The sequence below is a fragment of the Spinacia oleracea genome, chromosome 6 (assembly GCF_020520425.1).
Source record: "Spinacia oleracea cultivar Varoflay chromosome 6, BTI_SOV_V1, whole genome shotgun sequence".
In the NCBI taxonomy this organism is placed as follows: domain Eukaryota; kingdom Viridiplantae; phylum Streptophyta; class Magnoliopsida; order Caryophyllales; family Amaranthaceae; genus Spinacia; species Spinacia oleracea.
Window position 1 is genome coordinate 28,957,538 of NC_079492.1, and position 10,299 is coordinate 28,967,836.

The 10,299-nt window shown below is 37.9% G+C and overlaps 1 protein-coding gene and 1 long non-coding RNA gene across 3 annotated transcripts; one reads left to right on the forward strand and one right to left on the reverse strand.

Moving 5' to 3' along the window:
* Nucleotides 1–1,812: 1,812 nt before the first annotated feature.
* Nucleotides 1,813–5,545, reverse strand: LOC110784880 (uncharacterized). Its single transcript, XM_056832049.1, has 6 exons — nt 4,541–5,545; nt 3,236–4,324; nt 2,558–3,127; nt 2,222–2,308; nt 1,928–1,982; nt 1,813–1,829 (listed from the first exon to the last, which is right to left on the reverse strand). Exons 1-6 carry the CDS (start codon nt 5,543–5,545, stop codon nt 1,813–1,815), a joined length of 2,823 nt encoding a protein of 940 aa, XP_056688027.1.
* Nucleotides 5,546–5,800: 255 nt separating this feature from the next.
* Nucleotides 5,801–9,919, forward strand: LOC110784888 (uncharacterized). 2 transcript variants are annotated; one of them, XR_002532429.2, is made up of 5 exons: nt 5,819–5,993; nt 6,198–6,249; nt 7,166–7,256; nt 7,498–7,605; nt 7,762–8,024. It is a non-coding gene; the product is annotated as an uncharacterized lncRNA (long non-coding RNA). The 2 variants fall into 2 exon arrangements; XR_008922664.1 differs by having other exon boundaries at nt 5,801–5,993; nt 6,198–7,256; nt 7,762–9,919.
* The last annotated feature ends 380 nt before the right edge of the window (nt 9,920–10,299 follow it).

Sequence of the window (10,299 nt, forward strand, 5' to 3'; positions counted from 1 at the left end):
AACTTCGCTCTGCCCCTAGATTAATTGAGCTTTTACGTGTTTGTACACAACCAAAAGAACCATCTCCCAAAAATAGAATTATTTTGCAACACTTCGAATTTGACCAAAGAACACCCATAAATTATGCAGAAAGCATTAACATTATTTTAAGAATATCGTTGTTGTCCATCTTAGTTTAATCACCAACTTTTCCACATCAATTCAAAGCAAAAAAGAAGCAAACTCTCTCCGTGCTGGAGCATTACATTTCCCTGGTGTGTTCTACTCTAGTTTGATAACTACCTCCTGTAGTTATAAAATACAGCTCCCTAAGTTAAAATTCCACATTAAGAATATAATTGGGAATAAAGTGATAATAATCAATTCAGCTTAAGATATAAATAAAGTCATGACTCGAAATTCAACAACATAACAATTCTACTAAATGTGAAGAAACCACGACGTATTTAGACTTCTACTTTATGTTTTCTGAGTCATAGCAGCTCTGGGGAAAGAAAGAAAAGATTATGAAAAACAAAATACAACTTAATTTTTCTGAATAAAGAAAAGATGCAATGTTGAGAAAACCATACCAGAATTTCCCGCAGTAAGACTCCAGAAAAGAATGCTTCATTATTTGGCTTCCTCACTCTATGAAGAATTTCTTCATGAATGGCTGGAGCGGTTGGCCAGAAGCCAGTTTGAACTGACACCCAAACTTAGCTTCTAACAGTCGATGATTTTCTTAGAACGGTTCATCACAAAAGAAATATTCATATTATATCCTTTACTGCTCCGAATAGGAGAATTTAAGAGGAAGACCTGGTCATAGAAGAGCTTAACATACGTAGTAGAAGAATATGTTACATGCAATAGTTCTGGTTTGTCTTTAGAGGAGTGTTGTCACTAAGCTGAGCATCCCATTTTGAAGCTTCTTTCTTAAACCAAGAACTTTCATCATTCAGAGAAGCCAAACCAGCTAAAATAACCTCCATATCCGATTCATCATCTGATTCCTTACAAGCTTTCACCATAACACTACCGACAAAAGGAACAAATTTCCTGACAAATAAGTAGTCACGACTCTGTATTTGAAGCAGAGAAGACAATGAATACTTCCGATATTAATACCATCAGCATTAATATTATCTGCCAATAATGAATACCTATGTTGTTTTTTTATTCTTGAAGTTTAGGTAAGTACGGGAAGTACCTGCCAATATAAGTATAAGCTTATATTAGTCGTTCCGCCATTATCTACTGAAAAAATGCATATTTCCAATGATTTTAACTACAAAAAGTTAAATAAAATTACAAGGAAAAAAAGAAAAATATATACCAGTATATGAGCCATGATATGCTTTAAAATGACAGCATTTCCCACTGGGATGGCATATCCCTTGACAAAACTCATTCTCACCAAGGCGTCCCCTTGTGGAACAAAATGCATTATCCCTCTTAACCACCTATCCAGTCCGACCGCCATCACCAAGTCACTCGGAACTACAAACATACTGCTGCAATAGATGGGACATGCATCATCTAGTCCAGGGGAGCCATGTGAGACATCCATCCCAATAATTACAGTAGGAACCTTTGAAACCATGGTATGTTTGTGTAGAAGCGAATGAATGAAGTATTTATTCCACTAAACTCCTTAATCGATAGATTCTCAACATTTTAAAACAACATTTTTTACCACTAAAATAACCTGTTCAAATATTTTAGAACATTGGAAATAATTCTAAAAAACTAAACATAAAAAACAGATTTTAGCAACAGCACATCAAAAATTCAGAAGCGACCAGAAATATTAGCACATTAGTAGGGAGCTCAAGTCAACTTTGGACCTGTTAACAAAAGCAATAGAAGATTTCAGCACACATAACCAACAGACTTAACGCTCTAAGCCTAAAAATTGACACTGTGACCTTATGCTTTTACCTACGTTTGTTTATACGCCCAGCAACAACAAGCTTATCACAAAGTTGCTGTATATCTCCCTGCAATGATACAGACGACAACATAAGACATTTAGTTAATAATTATCTAACGACATTTACAGTAGAATGAAAAGCATGATAAGTCAGAATATGAGTGAGTGTAATAGATCACTGCAAGTGGAAAGGGAAGGCCAAACAAAGTATTGAGTGCACAGACACATTAGGGACACTTACATAGATGTGGCGGATTATATAATACCAGCCAGCCGCAACACATCATATGAAATGACATTTTTAACCTGATTTCCAGTCCGCTGTTGTGGAGTGCCGGCTGAAATGACAGTAACCTGAGCTGATTGTCTTGCCCGTGACAAGGCCACATATAACTGCCCATGTGAGAAACACGGACGAGGGAGGTACACAACAACTTGACTTAATGTTTGTCCCTAAGACTTGTTGATTGTCATTGCGAAGCTGAGTTTTAAAGGAAATTGTTTCCTCTGAAAGAGTATTGGGTACTTCGAAGAAGCAGCAGGTCTTAGTTTAACACGAGGAATGAAAACATGCTTGCCTTTGTGGTGACCAGTGATTATCACACACTGGATCAGGTTGGGGAAGAACCCTTCGCATATTACCCTTGTACCATTGCATAGGCCAGAAGCTGGGAGAATATTTCGGATCAAAATTACTAGACTTCCCTTCATTAAGACAGGTTCATGAGGACTCATCCCACTAGGGCAGAGTGTATTTATAAATTCTGTAGAATAGACATCACAGTTATCATCAAGCATTGTGTCAAGTCGTTTATAGGGAAACGACTGCCCTGGGAACTTTTGAATAAGGTCCGTGTTTATAGAGTCAACATCGGTGTTCATGGGAGTCAGAATTTCCCTTGTTGTAAAGATGTCGGAGGTGAAGGTGTGAAGGTCAAGCTCAGGAAATGTAAGAGTGGTCAGGTCTGTGATGGGATCCTTGCCTTCCTCAAGAGGTTTTACAACCTCACTCGGCAAGCAGACAAGGCTATTTTCAACAGTTTGCAGCTGTCCATTACCCAGTGCAAGTAAAAACTCGGAGAAGGCTGGATCTTCACGGGCGCGTATATTTTCTGTGAGGTGAAACTTTATCAGCCTAGGCCAAAGGATAGAGCTGACTAAACTGACTGCAACTGCTTCTCGCTGAGTTTTACGTGGTAGTACAAGAAGTACCTGTCGGAAATCACAGCCAAAGACAACAAGCTAACCACCAAATAACAGGTTTTCATCACACAAGTCGCGGAGAAGCAAATCTAAGGATTCAACGTTTTCTTTTCTTGCCATTGAAGCCTCGTCCCATATGATAAGAGATGGTGCCTGTATCAATGCACCCAAGCTAACTTGTTTTGGGACATCGCAAGCTAGGGAAGCTTCAGTATCAATTGGTATTTTGAACCTGGAGTGGGCTGTTCTACCAGATGGTATGTTCGCTGCAGCGATACATGAAGTAGAAGTTGCAAACACAATCTTTCCCATTAGTCGGACCTCTGCGTACAATGCGTTGTACAAAAACGTTTTCCCAGTTCCACCAGGCCCATCTATAAAGAATGCCCCACCCTTTTCTTGCTTCACATGGTCAATGATGGAATTGAATGCTTCTTGTTGGGCTAGTTTTAATCTACCACGGCAACTAATGCAATGTTCAGGTATTGGTGCATCTAGCGCATCAGTTATATCTTTGGTCCTGGCTACCTCAGCATCCTGTGCCACATTCAAGTGTTCAAGACCAAAAGTGTTTAGGGATTTCCCCATCTCTTCCAAGCATTGCTCCACTGATCTCACTGTCAGATGCTTCACCTTTGAATATAAGTCCGGGAATTGGCGCTTAAAATCCTCAGACAGAGCAGCATAGTATTTATCCCACAGTGCATTCGGGTTACTTGGTTGGCAGAAAATGAGGACTGTTGCAAAGAGGCTACGCAAAGCAATATGCATTTGGACCTCACATGCCTCTGCCAAACACAGATCAACAGCTTCATCTTCTTCAAGCAATCTGCGCTTCAGGGCCGCCTCCTGAAAAGTTGCACATCGATAGCCATCAACTGTCAAGAGATCCTCAAATGATTTAGGGTTATGCACATGAACGAGCAGTAATCTCAGGAAATAGCGCTCTCCTTCAGACGGAGCAGTAAAAGCTAGCCTACCAATAACCACAGCCTTGTTTTTCCTTAAAAGCCATTGTTTTCCAGCCACATCACATCTGTATTTTTCTATAAACCTCCCATATAGATAGCATGTGCCATTCGGAGTTGCAGCATTTTCTTTAAAGAATTCGGTGAGAGAAGTGCGAGACCGTTTGTCAGTTGCAATGACAGAATCAAGCTGCTCACGAGGCCTGAGCTGAACTGTCTGCATGTTAGGCAGGTGGACCTGGAGAGGTAACACAGTTGGATGCATTTCATACAGGTCAAAGGCCAAAAGGCGTCATGCAGCTTCATAAGGCAAAACCCATCTACCTGATTGGTATTGTTCGATCTCATCAACAAGGCTATGATCACCATCTTGCACAACATTGAACGAGATTCTATCATGGCCTTTGTAAACATATTTATAAAAGTACTTGACTTCCTAAATGCTTGAACAAACCTCGACGTTGAGATGGCAATCAAACAAAGATGAGAGGTACGGGTTGTATGGAATAACCCACCTGTTATCCAAGGTGGCCTTTCGAATGGGAACCGTTTCACCAGTGTCCCTTCGCCTATACACCGGGAATCCATCAGTACTGGTGGTCGTGTCGTCACAAAATTGTTTTGGGTATCCACTTTTACAATGTTCCTTATTTCCTTTCTGTTTTATGCACGGGCATTTGGGGTTTAACTGGCCACAAGGGTCATGCATCATGTGCTTGAGGATGATCTTTCGAAGGCGAGGAGTATCCACGGAGGGTACCTCAACAGAAACGAATTTGTCATAGTCGGCAGGAGTTTTGATCTTGCAAGGCGGTGTGAGAATGATGAGAAAATGCGCATGAGGAAAACCCCTTTTCTGAAACTCAACGAGATAGATCATTGCAGCAACCTCACCAAACACATGTTTCTCCATTATCAATTTCTTGAGGGCTAGAAATTTTGCTCGAAAAATCCTTGAAACAAGATCAGGCCTGTTTTGAGCTTCTTCTCCGATGGCAAGTTCTTGTTTTATCTCCTGCCAATTCGGGTTACACGTCATCGTTACCAAAAGATCAGGCTTTCCATAACGTTGAACAAGCGCCATTGCATTTAAATACCCCTTCTTAAGGTCTCGAGGGCCTCCAATGAAAGTTGGTGGCAACACCACACGATGCCCTGCGTTAGCAGCGCTATTTTCCCCTCTTTCTACAGTGTCTAGGATCCCTTGGTACAGGTCTTCCCTTATAGTGTACTGGTTTTTGCGGAAGAAGTCAAGACGTGTATTTTCGACCTTCGCATACATATCCACGATATACTGCTGAAAACATCGGCCGGCTCTGAGAAGCAGATTATTAGGGCGGCTCTGGAGTTTATACGCATAGTATTGTCTAGCAGAGATATGTTTTTCTCCAGTAGCATGCCCCCCTGTTGCACCTACAAGAAAGAAAAACTCAGTTGGTAAGAGTAATAGCTCTTTCATGTAGGGACTTCAAGATTAAAATAGCAAGATCTCCTGTATGACTTCTAAGCAGGCGGTGGCGACTGCTCTGAATAACAAACAACAAAAAAAACACTACTACAAATCCCGCTAATTCTCGACGATAGCTGCTCGACGCCGAAGGTACAGCGTTGGTGAAATTTTTGGTCCGCGTATTTTCTCGACACGGTTTGTCGTCTTCTCTAAAAGTGGACACAGAAAGACGTCGAGTACTTGGCACATGCTGGGCACGTGGTAGACTAATATTCTGCTTCAAAAAATTTGGGGGAAAAACACCCACTCCCTCCCCGTGTAACTGAACCCTAGCCTCCCACTAATCAACTTCTCTCTCATTCAATTCATATTCTCGAAAAATCACAGATCTATCAACTGATTTCAACCAGAGATCGAGGACTCTTTGGTTTCTATTCGGGTTTTCCTACGTTTCAAGGTTACCTTGCTGATGTAACTTGTAATTTTGTGTATTCCGCTGTTAATTTGCGATATCAATTTTGTTTTATATCTTCGTTTTTATTCCTTCCTCTTCGTAGATCTATTGTTCAATTCTAGAGATTTTAATTCATTATTTGGCAAGATTGGTTTCGTTTTTTATTCGGGTAATTTATTGGTTTGTTTATAACTATTTTGTTACTAGATTGAAGATTTGGAAGATAGCTCGGGAAATCGTTAACCGTGTTTGGTTGTAGGTAATGAAATTTATTATTAAATATTCGAGTTTGATTCAGATTTGTGTATTTATAGTTTATCTGGTCAATGGCTCCTGATGATATCAAGGAGAAGGCCAACAAAGAAGGCAAGACTTCAGTCATTGATGTCACTCAGTTCGTTTTTTTAAGGTTTTTGGTAAGGGTGTTCTGCCTAATTCTCATCCTGTTGTTATTTAGGGTAAGTTTATTTCTAAAATTGTTGAAGAGAAGATCAAGGCCAGTGTTCTTTACTTTTAGTTATTACCCAGTACAATTTTGGTTATATATTTGTGTTAGGAGGAACATTTATATTCTTTTTGATCTAGATCCGGGATTTGAGAACGCTTTTGTTGTTCTTAATTCATTCGATTAAATGATATGAAATAGTTTTCAATAAATTTGGTTTTTATATTTATGTTAAATCAGATATTTGGGATGTTTAGATATTTGATTGGATGATGCTTTATGGTCTCTTAATTTTGCTTTGAATCTTCATTGGGTGTCCTAAAACAGTAACATATGGGCATTATTTGCAGCAATTTGTTGTCTTGAGACTCAACTGAGATTGAATTGAAGCTTTAATGGAACGCAATTACCTGTCTCCATGTATTTTGTCAATGATTATGGGTTCATTTATTGGTTTAATGAAATGAATTTCATAGTTTGACCATATTTGGCTTAAATTTTATGGCCATTAGCACCACATGATTCCCAATAGGACAAGTACGGTAATATTCTACAGTAATTGATTTAATTAAGCTGCCTGGGTTTAACAATTGTTTGATATTCTCTGTATGATGTTACTGAATTTGCAAATATGAGAAGGGTCTCTTTCGTTTCAGTTTTTCAGTATGTGTACCGATTTATTCAATTATTATTACTGGCTTATTTCAGATTTATATTTTTCCATCTTTAGGGTTTTATCTGAGGATTTCACTACAACAAAACACGCTAATTCTCGACGACATGAGCTCGACGCGATACGTACAACGTTGGGGAAAATTTTGGTCTGTCCTCAAGCCTTTTAACTGATTCGAATAATCATCTTTATCCTCCATATATCATAACATGGTTTGATTCTTTAACTCCCCAGACAAAAAGCAACCTCATGCTCGCATTTCCTTATTTCATCTGATATTGTTCTCTTCAATCATAGTTGTAGGTTCAATCTGCAAGTAGCCTCGCAGTTTGTTTCGAGTCATGTTTTATTCAGTTCCAATTTATGACATGTCACTTGTCAATGGCCAGAGGGATTGCCTCTGTTCCAGGCCTGCCAGCTATGGAGATGACCAAGCGGCTCAACATCATGAACTTGCTCTTCCCACAAGGGATTGAATGAATACACCAAAAATCAAGGTAATTAGTTTTGATTCCATTTCTTTTACATTTTCACAAAAATATATTTAAAAATTGATTCCTTCTGATAATATCAAGGCATGATATTTTCTAATGTAGTGCTAATCACTCTTGCATATATTTTTTTGTTCTACTTGTATCTTGAAATAAAATCAGGAAAATTCGACAGCCAGTGTACCAAGGCCTAACCCTCAAGGTCTTATCATGCGTACCATCAGGACAACAAATTCTGATCCAATGATAACCCTCAAGATTCTTATGAGGCATTGAGAGAGCATTGACTAATGCGATTAATTTTATGATACTAGATCTTGGATGTAATTGAGTTTGATAAGTTGTTGAGTTGAGTTCCTTTGTAATAAAAATAAAAACATTGATTAACATCTGAATGCAAAAAAAAAATCTTTATTAATTCATAATTTCCTGCTTTTTTTAGGAAATTTTTTGCAGCATCACTCTAGCTTGTGTCTTTTGTAAATTGTGTTCAGAGGCTGCAAGATGGGATTGTGTGCTTCAAGAGTAAGTTTATGCGAATCCCTTTTAACACTATTTTGAACAACTCTCAATGGATGGATTTTGTTATCATTATGTTTAATGCCTTATCTAACCATCTTTGAACTAAACCCCTCTCCTCAATTTATCTGAATCCCTTTATTAATACTGTTTTGAACAACTCTCAATGTACGCTTTCATGTTTATATTCAACTCTAGTTTGTAACTGAAGTAGTATGCTAATGTTATGCTGTCTTTGTTACTAAGGTGCTCAGATCATCAGGACCTGATCTGTTCTGGTGAGTTGTGTTCATTATGTTCTGAAATTATAGTTTATATAGTGTGTGCGTCTTTCTCATGTACTTGGTTGAGCTAGCTAGTTTAATGACCAAGTGATCTTTGATCAACATCTCCTAGTTCTATAGGTCTATTCCTCGTATTCTACTTATTTGATTAATTTTTCTTAATTTATTTGTTAAAGTCGGTTTGAATATGAGTGCATAAACTATCAGAGCGGTGGGAAAGAATTTCGAAACTCCTAAAATCAATCTCACATATCCGGTTCTAACAGCTTTGCAAACCATCAAGCTTATTATGTATGAATCATGAACTTAGCCCTATAAATTACACTACGATATGTATTATAAAATTGGATGAAAGAGTATAAATGGACTCACAATGCTTTCTTTTACTCATAGATTTTGTGTTTGTTAAATATATGCATCTTATCTTGTCAGATTTTCTATAGTACTTTTTACATTGCTACCCATGTATAGGAAGACAAGCATAGAGAAAAAATGAATTTATTAGCCCATTGGATAAAATCTCATACGGGTAAGGACGAAACCTTTCTGTTGTGGTATGAGTCCAAACTTAGTCGCCTTATTAAGCTATTTTTTGGTGAAAAAGATAGGTGTGATTGATACCACTCTTAGCTTGAGGGGGGTGTAGATCTAGTCCATAACTCTGTCAATAAAAGCAGGACCTCGTAATAAGTTTAATCTGTAAGCTAGCCTGGAAATGAAGTCTTCTGATAACTTTTTGGTGTTCTCTTCTTTATTGTATAAGCAAATAGTACTATAGAATGGTTCTGCAAATTCATGAAGTTCTAAAGTTAAAACGATGGGATAATAATATGCTATGCAATACAAGATGTATGCTAAATTATAACTTTTAATATGCTATGCAATACAAGATGTATGCTAAATTATAACTTTTTATTTCATTGAAAAAAAAAAGTGGTATTCTACCGCAATGGTTACCAAACTCCACAAAACCTGAACAACCACTTTTATTTATCATATACATGTCTGGTTGTTGATTCTTGTTTTTGTTATGGATGCATTGTATTGGAGTTGTTATTGTAGCTTAAAACTAAGTGCTGGCACCAAATACGAGTTCTGCTCTTCCACTTTTATTCCTTGTCAAAATTTATAGGTTCTGCTCTACCTGATCTGCTTGTGCTATTTTCGAAATAGTTTATAAGCATTGGAATAAAATAGATGATATCATGCTGCCATTTTTATTAATTGTTACTATTCCTTTTAGGTTGTTACTGTAATCTACGGAAATTGACAAGAGAGAAACGAATGACTGCCATAAAGCTAAGGTTGCTAGAAAGGACATCGAGTTGGTATCCTATATTTATTCGACGCCCTGTTGCTGCTCCATCATTGATCATGTATTTTTTTAGATAATGTTTTTGCTGAGTATTAGGTTTTTATATGTGAGGGATTTTTTGATGTATGTATACCTTTGTAATTGATATTTGTATATTCTTATTTTTGGAAATAAAACATGTTGCTGCTAGCTTGTTATGACAGTGTTTGTTTATTTTATATTAAAATCGTCTATGATCAACCTTTTTTGGTATAGTATGTTAGTTCAGCCAAATAACAACGGTTGAAAGAATTCTCGACGACCAAAGGCGTCGCAAAAATAAAGATTTTTATTTTGAGCGTGGCGGGTAAGTGGGATTCTAGACACTGTATAAAATTTCTAGTCGCATAAAGGCGTCGAGAATCACGACGCTGGGAAAAAGGACAGGACCCTAAAAACCGTCGAGATTATTGACGCAGAAAAGCGGCGAGAATTCTCGACTAACTTTTTGACGACGCTTTCTGTAAGCGACGAGGAGAAATTTCTCGACGCCTTAAGGCGTCGATAAATGGCCGAAAAAGCGACTTTAAAGTACGCGATTTG

Bases quoted from the DNA above. Each gene is read 5' to 3' on its own strand.
- LOC110784880 (XM_056832049.1), bottom strand. From the start codon at position 5,545: ATGAAAGAGCTATTACTCTTACCAACTGAGTTTTTCTTTCTTGTAGGT. The intron at 2,309-2,557 runs GTAATATGCGAA...TCACATGGGCAG, and splicing joins GCCTATGCAATGGTACAAGG to TTATATGTGGCCTTGTCACG. The intron at 1,983-2,221 runs GTTAAAAATGTC...GTATCATTGCAG, and splicing joins AACAGCGGACTGGAAATCAG to GGAGATATACAGCAACTTTG.